The sequence below is a fragment of the Eucalyptus grandis genome, chromosome 8 (genome assembly GCF_016545825.1).
Source record: "Eucalyptus grandis isolate ANBG69807.140 chromosome 8, ASM1654582v1, whole genome shotgun sequence".
In the NCBI taxonomy this organism is placed as follows: Eukaryota; Viridiplantae; Streptophyta; class Magnoliopsida; order Myrtales; family Myrtaceae; genus Eucalyptus; species Eucalyptus grandis.
The window spans coordinates 68,555,540-68,569,223 of NC_052619.1; the positions used below are offsets into that span (position 1 = coordinate 68,555,540).

The window sequence follows — 13,684 nt, forward strand, 5'->3', positions numbered from 1 at the left end:
TCAAAATATACAGCACATAATTTCCTCTTCCATTTATTTCTTATTTTGGTAATTGAATATTCTCCTGTGCATACTTTTATCATAGAATACTTTAATTAAAACGTAGCACAGTAAATTTAGCATAGATACAATAATCTTTTAACGCATCATTACTTACGTATAAAACTAAATTATCACATTGTCGGGCAAAAAAACAAAAATATCAAAACACAAATAATTAATTAATATAATGGAAAAAATGTAGGGACACATGATAAAATATTTTATATCTTAAATATTATACTATCTATGAAATGTTATTAACAATAGAAACTTTTATCGCCTAACCAAAATGGGAAAAAAATTTAAATTACATTCTAAAAAAAAAACTCACATATAAATGAGTTATAGTTAGATAATAAAATAATGAAGCGAAAGGATGAGGGACAAAAAATGGGTCCACGTATGTCACGTTACTTTCGTGGAGAAAACACCAAGATTTTCATAAAATGAGGAGTCTAGCAATTTACAATTTGAGGTGACAAACTTAGAAATAATACCAATGAAAGATTTTTTTTTTTTTTTATAATATATATTCTTATAGATTGAACGTGGATAGTGAAAGAAAAAGTCTGTGCAAACACCCTTGTCCACAGGAAAATATTCTGTGTTTTCAAAGTGCCACGTCAATTGTTGATGTCGCGTGCGTTTTTTAGTCATGTCGGCTGATTTTGTTATTAAAAGTGAATAGTGAAAGAAAAAGCCTTTGCAAACACCCTCATCCACTATTAATTTAGTGATTGAACTGGCTGTTCCTTTCAGGAAATAGAAGCGTGCACATCCTCGGTGCTCTTCTGTGTTGATTTTACTAAGCTTTCAAAAAGATTGAATCAGAATCTAAGCTTTTTAACTATGCAGCCTATGAACCTTTACGAACATGGGAAAAGGTTAAAAATAAAAATAAAAAATAAAGGAAAAGAAAGGCCTAATATCCTAAAAAGCGTCTAACTTTATCTCTTGTCCCAGTTTTATCTTTTATCTTATAAAAAACCTCTAACTTTATGTCTAATCTTAATTCTATCGAAAATCTTTTTTTGTCCTATAAAAAATCCCAAACATATGTGCAGTCTCAATTCTATCTTAATCCCTTTTTTGTCTCACAATAAAACCCCAACTTTAGGTCTAGTCACAATTTTATCTTAAACTATTTTTTATCTCATAATAAACCCTCAACTTTAGATCCAATATCAATTCTATTCTAAAATAAAAAATTATCTCATAAAAAAATCCCAATTTTAGGTCCAGCTTCAAATTTACTTTAATTTTTTTTTGTCTCGTAAAAAGTCATCAACTTTTACTTGAGTCCCAAATATACCTCCATTAATCTTTTGTTAGCAATTTTGTACTTGGTCTTCGATCTCTTGTGCTTGGGAACATTCCATCTCTTTGAATCAGAAAGCTTGTGCTTGAGAGGCTTGTACAGCTCGTGCTTAGGAATTTCTCATCTATCGGTTGCCAATGAGAAACTTTTGAATGGATGGTTAATAGTGGTAGATTTATGACTTAAGTAAAATTCATTGTTTTTTTATGAGATTGTAAAAATGTTAGGGTAAAATTGAGACTAAACAATAAAATTGGGATAAAACCTAAAGTTGAGAGCTTTTCATAGCACAAAAAAAAGTTCAAGGTAGAATTGGGACATGAAAAAAAAACATTTAAGGTAAAATTAGGATTGGACCTAAAATTAGAGTTTTTTATTAGATAAAAAGTAGAATGGGACAAAAGTTAAAGTTACGGACCTGAGCAGGTCCTTAAAAGGCTCTGACCACCAGGAAAGTTTGGGTAGAGGTCTGAGTCCGGGGTGTCGATAAAAATGTATCGGCCCCATTGGTTTTCCCGTCCACACCCCCCTTACGGGGGTAGGGGAACCAGCCTAGATCCAAGCGGGCTTCCTATGTGGACAAAAGTTAAAGTTGAAGGTTTTTTTAAGGATACTTGGCCGAAAAAGAAATAAGGAAATCTACTCTTTAACATACCAAACGTGATCGAGACGAGGACAAAGTGTCAATACAAGTCTTTAGAGCCCTCTTTCATAAAATATAGTTCAATATATATTATTTTCGAGAACTTAATAAAGATGCTTTCCAGACAGCTTTACTTAATATCGTGGCCATTAAGGTAATCAATTAATCAACCCAACTAATCACTTGTTGAGGAACAACTATTCAACCCAAATGATCACTTTGAGTTTGTGAGAATTGATGACTTTTCTGGTACTTTTTTTTTTCTTTCAAATTTTTGTAAATAACTTATATTAATTAAGTTTCCAAGGTTAATTCCTTAAGCATCAACACGCGAATGCTCTGCATTTGGCAATCAAGACAAAATTCATGACAAAATAACATTTATCATATTATGGGCTTAGTGCTTGCTCAAAATTGAATAAAGTTGAGTATAAGAGAGATATAGCCCACATAAAATTATTCCATGGAAGAGGTGAGATAAACGTGAATAGAATTTCTAATATGCATAACATGAAAGTTATTTTTCTTCAATAACAAATTTTTTAAATTAATAAGATTAAAATTATATTTCAATATAAATTATATTTGACTTCTATTATAAGAAATTCAAAATAACCAAGACTAAAAATTTAGTTTTTTAATTTAATCTTATTTTTTATTTATGTATTCAAATTTAAATTTATCTTAAAATATAAATATAAATATATGTATAGTTATTACATATTTAGGTATTTTGGTATATTATTACAATTAAATATTATAATAAAATTTTATTAGAGAATGACGGAGGGAAGAAGGAATAAAAAAAAAAAGAAAATAATTAAAATAAGAGAGGAAAAAATTAAATAAAAATAAAGTACGCAAGAGTGTCACTAGAGTTTTTTTCCCTCTCCGTTTGTGAACTTTTACGAAACAATTTACATAATAAGATATGAATATATCCAAATTTATTGCTGAAATTTATCAAAAAGTAGATAGGACATAACAAAAACCTTGATTTCAAATCTTATCTAGAAATCACGACAAGCAAACTTAGCCTAAAGGTTCCGAACAACTTGCGATTAATAAAGTCAAAGCATAGGATCCACAAAGATTTATCAAGTATCAAAAATTTAAAATAGCAATATCATTCCTAAACCCAAACAGAGGAGTAAAAACTATTCTGGTCCTGGGAATGAAGATTAAAAAGAATTCAATCACAGAGCATCAACAATCTAGCTTTCCGCTCCTAAACAAAACAACACTATCATCGTAACCATTACTACCTTTAAGGTCAAACTAATCTGATAGAAGATATTTTCGACCGAAAAAAAAAAATCTGACAGAAGCGGCCGGCCACCCCGAGCAGCGTGCCACTGCTTAGGCCTCGTCATTTCCCTGAACCACGCCCGGATTGGTTACCAGGGAAGGCTTCACGGGGATCAGAGGGGGGACCCTAACCCGTAGAGGGCTTGGCCGGGTTTCCCAATAGGACCCTTATCCCATACTACTCTCCCCTCACTTGCCTGTAAATGGCTTGTGAGGAGGAGTCCCCCCGGGATGGTCTATTCAGGGGGGAGCAGTTTAAGGACCTGCTCGGGTCCAACTTGGGCTCGGGGGGAGGCTCGGCCCACCCCCAGGGGCTTCGTTTCCCCTGGGTTGTCTTCATTGCCCTCCCCGGGCTTGTTCCTTGGGAGTTTTTCCGGGGAACTCCCTAAGATATAAACCCCATACAGGGACTCACTTCCCCCCTGGAGGGGCACCCTGCCTGATGGGTGGAGCCTTTTAAAGTCCTGCTCAGGACTAACCATTACTACCTTTAAGGTCAAACTAATCTCACAGAAGATATTTTCGACCGAAAAAAAAAAAATCTGACAGAAGATATTGCAAGGACAAGAGGCTTCTTTTGTATTCGGCGACGACCACCCTGGTCTTCATTCTGTACGTGTCATAGCCGAACCCGTCCATAAATGGCCACGGAACTCTTTTGATGGTTTGCGACTGCAGATTATGCTGAAAGAGTCCCCGGCCAGGCCAGAACAGAAGCAACTCCCCATCTCGGATGTCTATAAGCTGCATATTCTTGTAGTTTTCGTAGCTTGTTACGTTCTCATCATGAACCGGATGCCGATTTAAGTTCCATTGTAGATTGATATCGCATTTCTTTACCCACTGCCAGCTTGCATGGTCCTCCAGAACCCAGATGCTCATGAATTTAACTTGAATCGCGTACACGTATACGCGGCCCTGCATTTCCACCAAGTGCATGTTCGAATGTCCCTTGCTCGGTAGACATGAATCTCCCGGATGAGGCATAAAACAAAATGCATTCTCTCTAGCGCTAAAGACCATGATGGAATGCGAACACGGAGGCGACACGCCTTCCTTCCCAACCACCATCCAGTGAAGACGACCCCTTACGCCAGACGGGGCTTCTTGTTCTCTAGGACGATAACGAAACATTCCGACGTCTATGCACGCCGCTGGCCCTAGACCATCCACCTGATACCAGAAGCCATTGGGAGTTTCTCTGTAAGAAAGCAACCGGTATTTGTTCGAAAGCGGATGGAGAAAGAATCCGCAGATCGAGCCCTTATGCGGCACCGGGACTCGCTCCCACGTGACAGGGTTGTGAATCTCATACATAGATGCGGTGCGAGTCTTGATTAAGATAAACAGTCCGTCACAACAACCTAGAAGATGACAAGATCTGTCGACAGTTATGTCTCGCAAAGCCGGCGGTGACTTTGCTCCTGCAATCGGTTTCTTCTCCATAGAGCCCCAGTCGATAAAGAACAGACCGACATTGTAATATACAGGGTCCTCGAAGCACAAGGGGTACACGACAGTTACCGAAGAAACTCTTTGAAGATGCAGTCGGGCGAAGTGAGCTGTCGCGATCAAAGCATGCCACCTTCTGCATACTCTTATTGCGCATTTGAGCTGGTCGACTTCCAGCCTGCTGAGCACATCCACTACGACATTATCCGGTAAGGTTCCGAAACCGTCCCGCTTCTTGCCATTGGATGTGCGCGAACGCCACGGGAAGCAACGAGAAACCCCCATGTGCATCACTGTAAATTGATCATGAAAAGGAGAGAGAATTTAAGTGCGCGATGCGCAGCTTCTGGACATGATTCAGATTCAACGAACAGAAAGGCAGACAAAGTTGGAAGCATACGGTTCACTGAATTCCAGTCGAAGCTTGAAAATCTTTGGAAAGAAATAGAAAAAAGTCGATACCTTCAACTTCAAAGCGTTGTGACGAGCTTCCTTGGCCGAAACCGTCCCACTTCTTGCCATTGGATGTGCACGAACGCCACGGGAAGCAACGAGAAACCCCCATGTGCATCACTGTAAATTGATCATGAAAAGGAGAGAATTTAAGTGCGATGCGCAGCTTCTGGACATGATTCAGATTCAACGAACAGAAAGGCAGACAAAGTTGGAAGCATACGGTTCACTGAATTCCAGTCGAAGCTTGAAAATCTTTGGAAAGAAATAGAAAAAAGTTGATACCTTCAACTTCAAAGCGTTGTGACGAGCTTCCTTGGTCGATTAGGGGCTATAAATAAGAGATAATGATGATCCAATGAAGATGAGATAATGTTGATCAATAAGATACGAGATAATAATGATCCGATGATATATGATAATGACATACTTATCTAATAAAGCCCAATATACTCTTTTCCTAATAAAATTACATAATTCTCTCTTTCGGTTTTTTGTTCTTATCCCGGTGGTTGAAATCAAATAAATAAGGGACTCTTGTAGTAGAAAATTTAGATTTTTAGTGGCGTATTGCACAACTTGTTATAGAAAAATAAAATTAAAATGGAGCATGAAATATTTTAGCAATAATTCAGTTTTTTTGGTTAGCGTATGATTAGTCATAGAAGGCACATATAAGACTAATTATCACATTGTCAACCAAAAATTTTAATTATCAAAGTACAAACAACAATTAACTAGTGTAAAAGTAGACATATACAAACATAGTATAAAATATTTTGTAAGTATTATAGTATCTTTGAAGTGCATATTATCAATAGAATCTTTTATCGTCTAATTAATATCTGGAGAAACTTCAAATTATTCGCTAAAATAAAAGATAATTTTTTTAACACAGCGACTTATAATTAGATAATAAAATAACGAAGCGAGAGGATGAGGGATAATAAATTAGTCCACATATCTCTTGCTACTTTAGTTGAGAAAGGACCAAGATTATTTCACATAACGAGGAGAGTCCAATTTCAATAATCAGCAGTTTGAGGTGCCACACTTAGAGATAACACCGATAAGAGGAGAGTCCCATTTCAATAATCTACAATTTGACGCGACAACTTAGAGATAACATCAACAATTTATTTAATCTACAATTTGAGGTGACACGCTTAGAGATAACACCAATAAAATATTATGCTACAATATTTTCATAAAGATCGAACGTGGATGGCTAAAGAAAATCTTTCCAAACACCTTCACCCTATATTAATTTAGCTATTGATAAAAGAGGGGCGACCATAGCGAGATGAGCCGATTATTGAATTTTTTTTTTTTTTGGCAATACACAAACCACATTTTCAATGAATATTTCTTCAGAAAGATCCTTTCAGATTCATCTTTACAGTTAGCACATGTCTTCTCAAGTTCTGCGGATTAGGTAAATTTACGTGTATTAATGAAATATACCCAAAATTTTATGAACATAGATATATTGATCAACTAATTTGTATTTTAAAGTTTCGTGACTTCCACAAAGTTTGAACAATATTGCAATTTTTCACAAAAAAAAGTAACCAAAAAAAAGAAAAGGAAAATAAGCAACCCGCAGAGAATTACATTGTGCATGTTTTGACCATGAAAACAAAGAATTACATCGCGCATTCATGTAATAGCACTCATAAAAATTGAAATGGCACAGGTTCAAGTCAGATGGAAGCAAAGCAAGCACGAACGAACACACCACAATAGAAAAAGGGAAGAGAAAATGGGGAAAACCATGACAAAATGCAACAATAATGTAAACTGGATCAACTGTTGAGAGAGTGCCAATTGAGGGAGAGCCGTAAGGTCGATATCACGCAACAGTCGTCGCAGACCTAAATTCAACAAAGGTACAAGAACCACCTGAAACAGCCCCAAAGTATAAATAAAACCCGGAGTAGTCCTTAAAAGAGCTTTTACGCCTCGGTAGAAGGCTGTGCCACCCCGAATTTCGCCAAGAGCTTGTTCAGAGAGTCAGCCGAACAGACTTGGTACTTCACATTCCCAGAAGGCATTAGGAACACTTCGGCCAGCTCAAGCTTATCGGAAGTAAGGCTAGTGCTGTCCATAGTTTTGCTCAGCACCTTCAGGGCAAGCTGGATTGCCTCCTCTCGGTTGATCTCATCCTTGTAATCTTGTTTCAGAATCGATTGTGCCGCTTGGTTATTGGCACCGATAGCCGCAGCTTTCCAGCCGCCATAGTTTCCGCTAGGATCACTCATGTAAAGCTGGAAACCATAGTTCTTGTCCCATCCTGCAAACAGAAATGAAACACCAAATGGGCGAAGCCCACCAAATTGAGTATACCCTTGCTTAGTATCACAGAGTGATTGAACTAGCTGTTCCACGGGCATCGGCTCCTGGTACGCATATGTGTACCGTTGAGCTTGGACTCTAGCAGTGTTGATCAAAATGTTGGCATCAGACATAATTCCAGCAACGGCGCATGCCACATGATCGTCGATCTTGTACATCTTCTCCGTTGAAGTTGAGGTTTGCAGAAGCTTTGAAGTAACCTTCTTTTCACCAACCAAGACGACCCCATCCTTAGCTAGTATCCCTATTGCACTCCCAGCATTGCCAATGGCCTCCATTGCATACTCGACTTGGTAGAGGCGACCTTCAGGGGAGAAGATTGTCGTGCGGCTGTCATATCTCCTAGACATTTTTGGTAACTGTGTAAAATACAGGGAAAAAAGCAAATTAGAGAAAACGATTATGAAACTGAAATTGAAAGCGATGAAAAAATTCTTTTTGGGCAGTATGGACAAAAATATTCTTTAACTTCAATTGTATTTCTCTCTTGAAACAGTGGCATATGAACATTAGTGAAAAGGGCATGTTGAACCTCCAAGAAGACTCCACCAAATGTCTATCCAAAAGAAAACTACCAATTGTCACACTACCAGTCGTTGAGTGCAATAACTACACTATGGTCTCAGCCCTAGACAAAGATAACTCAAAAGAGGGTCAGCTCTGGACTAATCTAAAAGCCATTTATCCTGTCCAACTTACTGGAAATGTACATATAAAAAACTCATATTGTTCTTTTCCGTGAAGACAAAGTCCCTAATATGGACTTAGAGTATCCGTTATTTCATTGCAAATTCAAACTCTAATGGCTTGTCCCCAAATGGTAACAGGCTGAGGGACTAATCCAGTCAATATAATTGGGACAGCAAAGTACATCCCAAATGACAATATTATAAAGTTATTGCAGCAGCGCACATGCACATGCTTCCTAATTTTATCTAATCAGCTAATCATTGCTATAACATGTCCACCCCTTTCCAAGTAGGATCAAGATTGAATTGAGCAATTCAAAACGTTCAAAAGAACAGAGCAACCAAGCCTAAGGCTTATGGTTATCACATCAAAGTGCATGGAAGAATAAGCAATTTGAAAGTGTCATGGGTAGAATCCTACATTTTCAGATCAAAGGCGCATAACATAACTGATAAAGTAATTCCAACTCTAAGTATGTATTCCTTCATAGCAAGAACAATTAGAGAAAAATGCTATCTTCAGGCAATTAGAGTTTGTCACGTATTCAATCAAGTGTGTGAAACAAAAGACACGCGTAACAGAGATATGCTCGTCTCCCATGATGTTTCTAAAGAAAATATCAAGCCTTCAAACAAACTTGTATCAGGAAGATAACCATGCAGCAATCCCCAGTATAACTTTTTGGAACTTTTTATTGTCTAAGTCACCACTAGGTCAGAATTTCAAGTTAAATGAAAGAAATATGATACTGCAAGGATGATATAGAGAATCGATGATCAAATGTACAATGGGAACATGCTAAACAAACTAAACCAAGCTCAACCTAAGTCACGAGAGGAGAACCAACCAACCAATGTCTCATCAAACTCAAGCAATATTACACCACAAGAAGGCTTTGTTCAAAAGCAGATGTATCTCAACAACACCACAGATTAAGGACAAAGATTTATCAAGCATTTTCAGCCACAGAAAGAGACTCAGAGCCAATAAAAAGAAAAATACCAACAGTAAATATCCCAACACGCCCTTATGCCCACTCTACCTCGAGTCTTGCCAACTATTCCATCCAAACAACAATGCTAAAAGCAACCGAGGGTAGAAATACATGGTCAAAATTCAAAATTTGCTTCAAAAGAGCGCTCAAGCTTGTCAAAAAAATCGCCATGTATGCTTTGGCTTCAACAGACATTGATTATCCTGTGCTACAAGCCCCAACCATCGGAAGAAGATCGGAATGAAATAAGCGAGTCCCTATTGCAAAATGGGCAATTCAGACACAAAACTGATGAACCCACCACCATCTGGGCCTAAACCAAGAATCAGCAAAGAGCCAAGCATACTCCACAGACTCAAAAATCTTCACAAAAGAAAGTCCAAAGGCTCCGAACTCGATGACCCAGAACCCAAAAACTTCTGATCACGGGTGTTGCCGCAAAACGAGTCCTCTCCCCCCAACAACAAAAAAGGCCACGAGCCTTCCACGTCGAACCTACAGACCACTAATCTACATCCCTTTTCCCCACAATTCAAGCATAGTCACGAAACTTACGAACCCACCACCGTCCAGGCCTAAACCAAGAATCACCAAAGAGTCAAGCATACTCCACAGACTCAAAAATCTTCAGACAAGAAAGTCCACAGGTTCCTACCTCAACGACCCAGAACCCAAAAACTTCCGATCACGGGCGTCGCCACAAAACGAGTCCCCGCGAAAGACCAAGAACCTTCCGCGCCGAACCTACAGACAGCTAAATCCACATCCCCTCCCCAGGAGCAATAGCAGCAAGCTGCGTCTCGGTCAGCCCCCAACATCATCCCCCGCTTTCATCGCACTAGCCTGAACAAAACCCACGCTCGGAAACCTCCCGCCCCACCCCCCCCCCTCCACTACAGACTTCGAGATCGAAATCGAGCGAGCGAGGGTACCGGACTAAACCCTCGATCCTGCATCCCCACAAGGTCGCCACGCCCAACATAAATGGAAGAGAGAGAGAGAGAGAGAGAGAGAGAGAGTACAGCTTGCGAAGCTCGGCGACCGGCGAGGGCTCTCCGACTGGTTGCCTGAGATCGGGAGAATTGCAGCGAACGACAGAGCTCGGAAGTGAAAGTAAGGGAGAGGAAGGGGGAAAGGACGGGGTGAGTTTATAATTTCGTTTCTTCGGAGGGGTGGATTGTTGGCAAAGAAACGTAGGTTTCCTCCGGGGCCCTCCTCCGTAAATTGGACAGAAAGATAAAATAATAAAGGAAAAATGGGATAGGCGCATTTAAAAAATCTAAAATTTATCACTAAAATATAATTGAATATTAAAATTTTTCAAAAAATATTATTATTAAAAGGACTTAATTTAATCACAAGTTTTAAAACTTGATTATATTTTTTAAAGATTTCATTACGTTTTTAAGACTTTATTACACTTTTTAGAATTTTAATAATAAATTATATTTTGTGGTGAGTTTTAGGGCTTTTAATATATTTATCCTAAAATGAATATATAAAGAATTTCTGAGAAAAATATATGCATATGTATGTATGTATAGGTTTTCTGCCTTTTGTTTTTTTTCTTTTTCTTTTGCTTCTTTTCGGACGTGCATCGATCTGCCAGAAAAATAACACGTAAACAAATTTCTTTGTTCTTTCTTTAGGGAGGTTTTATAAGGTAGTTTTGTCGAGATTTAATTTGGTCTTTTATGGTGTGAAGTGCCGCGTGGCAATCCCATATATGAAGCGAAGCGTCTATCGGGGGAGTAGAGTGAAATTAAACGGATAAAAAAAAGCATTTCGTCGTATATAAATTTCGATTAATTTTTCGAAATTTAGACATTAATGAGATGTGGAAGCCAAGAAGAGATAAATTTTGGAAAATACACGTGATAATTTCTCTTTTATCCTTAATTTTACAAAACTATACTCAATAACAGCAGAAGATAGGGGACGACAAATTGATGAATCGGCCCTTATTTTCGTTTGATTATCTGGCTCGTCCAGCAACAGTCATTAAGTAAAGTGAAACTCCACTCGATAAACACAAAAGCATTTACTGACCAAAAAAAAAACACAAAAGCATTTCGACTTTAATATAGTATAACATTTTTTAGGGCCATCAAAAGAGAATTGTATCCATAAATGTTAATAGTATTAGGTTCTATTTATTTCGAGAAAAATATGACATTTCTAGAAAAATATTTTTCATATGATCATTTTCCTGAAAAAAAGGACAATATTTTTTTGTCGTTTGACTAAAACCAAACGTTGCTCTAAAAAATGTTTTCATTCTTTTGGTAGGAAAGTGATTTTTCTAATTAGATACGCACTATTCGAGCTGACTTGCGTCTGGGCAACCAAAACCTGGGCACTAGTATCAAGACCCCAAGCCCGACCTTAATGGACCCAAGCTAAGGCACTGGGGAACCAATCATGGGCTCGAGGTCCTAAGCTTAAGATAGGAGGACCAAGGTGCAGGCTCTCAAGCCCGACGTTAATGGACCCAAGTGTGTATGCCGAGACCTAGCCAAGGCCCTAGGGTGTCGAGCCCAACCTTGATAGACCTAGGCTTAGCCTCGATGGAGCTAGGTGAGATACTAAGGTCCCAAGTTTAGCTTGGATGACACAAGCGTGAGCACAAGGGTCCTGAGCTGACTTCCATGGAGCTAGGCATGAGTACTAACGTCCCAAGTTTAGCCTGGATGGACACAAGCCCGAGTACAAGGGACCTAAGCAGACCTCGATAGACTTGATCTTATGCATGAAGTCGTAGGCACTAAGAAGTTGAGCCTTAATGCTAGGGACCCAATACCGAGTGCGAGTACTAGAGTCCTAGGCCTTGACCTCAATGGACCCGGGCTCAAATGCAGGAGATCTAGACATGGGCATCGAGATCTTGAGCTTGGGCATAGGGGACCCAAGCACAAGTACTAGGTTCTTGGGCTCTATATTGATGGACTCAGACTAGGGCATGGGCATTGGTGTCCCGAGCCTAGCCTCTATGGATTGGGGCGCGGCTTCCATGGGCCAAGGCCCAAGCACTAGGAACCCTGGCTCGGTCTCTATAGACTCAAGGCATGTGCACAAGCATCTCAAGCCCAACCTCCGTAGACTTGAGTGCAGCCTCAATGGACTTGGGCTTGGGCACTGGGGATACAAACCACGAACACCAGCGTTTTTGGTTCAACCTCAATGACCCCAAGCCTGGGCGTTAGGGATCTAGGCACGAGCACAAGGGTTTTAGGCTCGACCTCTATGTACCCAAGCTTGGATGTCAACATCTTAGAGGCGTTGGTGTCCCAAGCCTAACCTTTGTGGACCGAGGTTTGGCCTTGATGGTCCCCAATAAACCTGGTGCCGGGCTTTAAATCCGTGCCCGGGCTCTCATATGCAAATATTGAATTTTTTATTTAAGCATGATATCTAATCATATTTTGAAAAAAAAAATATTTTCCACAAAACAAATAGAGTATAAGTATCATATCGGCTCCTAGATCTCTAGCAACTTCTCATGAAAACTCTGACTGCTCCTTTGGGTTTGATAGAAAGCCCTACTTCTGGAGTATCACGCCGAGCTTACAACTTAGGAACGATATCCAATGAGCAAGCAGTAACTGCAGGCTCTTCATTCACATGCAGAAGCAAGCATAGCAACTTGAGCAGAAATGAGCTCAACGTGAAGGTATTTATTATTATATATACCATCACATCAATAACACCTCTTCTGAACTTGTTCTTGTAGTACTCGTTTCTGTGATTGTTGCACGCAATTGATCGGCTAGGATCTAATGAAGCAAAGGAGCATCTTCCTCGTTCTGTTGAACTCCTCCGTCGTTCTCGCCATCTTCGTAATCTTCTTCGTTCTGCTCAATGCCCCAATCAAGTTCCCCTTTATGGCTTCGCCCGAGAACAGCTTTAAGTTCGACAAAGCGCCGGCTCCAAGGGGCACTCAGTTCAGCCTCCTCATCGGGGTCCTGACGAGGCCGAACAATTTCGACCGCCGCCATTTTCTTCGGCTAGTGTACGGCATCCAATTTCTTCCTGTAGCCGAAGTAGAAGTCAAGTTTGTGTTCTGCAGCGTGACCAATCGTGAGCAGAAGATTTTGTTGGCGCTCGAAATCCTGAGGTTCAACGACATAATCATCCTCAATTGCACCGAGAACATGAACTCCGGTAAGACCTACACGTACTTCTCCTCGCTCCCAGACATCCTTCCGGGGCGCTTTGACTACATCATGAAAGCCGATGACGACGTCTACATTCGGCTGCCACGGCTGGTGTCCTCGCTTCAGCCACTGCCAAGACAGGATTTGTACTACGGGTTCGTGCTTCCTTGCGCGAGCATGAATCCGCACGAGGGGTACATGTCCGGGATGGGGTTTGTGTTATCCTGGGATCTTGTTGAATGGATTGCTAGCTCGGAAATTCCTAAGAATGATAA

At 39.7% G+C, this 13,684-nt stretch overlaps 2 protein-coding genes across 2 annotated transcripts; both read right to left on the reverse strand.

Moving 5' to 3' along the window:
• Positions 1-3,547: 3,547 nt before the first annotated feature.
• On the reverse strand, positions 3,548-5,054 carry LOC108954487 (F-box protein At3g07870). The gene is made up of 2 exons (XM_018860516.2): positions 3,909-5,054; positions 3,548-3,799 (listed from the first exon to the last, which is right to left on the reverse strand). Exons 1-2 carry the CDS (start codon positions 5,052-5,054, stop codon positions 3,548-3,550), a joined length of 1,398 nt encoding a protein of 465 aa, XP_018716061.2.
• A 1,915-nt stretch (positions 5,055-6,969) lies between these two features.
• LOC104415781 (proteasome subunit alpha type-4) lies at positions 6,970-10,434 on the reverse strand. Its single transcript, XM_010027147.3, has 2 exons — positions 10,278-10,434; positions 6,970-7,930 (listed from the first exon to the last, which is right to left on the reverse strand). The coding sequence occupies exon 2, from the start codon at positions 7,919-7,921 to the stop codon at positions 7,172-7,174; it is 750 nt and encodes a 249-aa protein (XP_010025449.1). The 5' UTR covers positions 7,922-7,930; positions 10,278-10,434; the 3' UTR covers positions 6,970-7,171.
• Positions 10,435-13,684: the final 3,250 nt, after the last annotated feature.

What these genes read in the sequence shown, in the direction of transcription:
- LOC108954487 (XM_018860516.2), bottom strand. Translation starts at nt 5,054, where the DNA reads ATGCACATGGGGGTTTCTCGTTGCTTCCCGTGGCGTTCGCGCACATCC. An exon ending in CGTACAGAATGAAGACCAGG is followed by an intron (nt 3,800 to 3,908) that starts GTGGTCGTCGCC and finishes TTGACCTTAAAG; the next exon opens with GTAGTAATGGTTAGTCCTGA.
- LOC104415781 (XM_010027147.3), bottom strand. Translation starts at nt 7,921, where the DNA reads ATGTCTAGGAGATATGACAGCCGCACGACAATCTTCTCCCCTGAAGGT.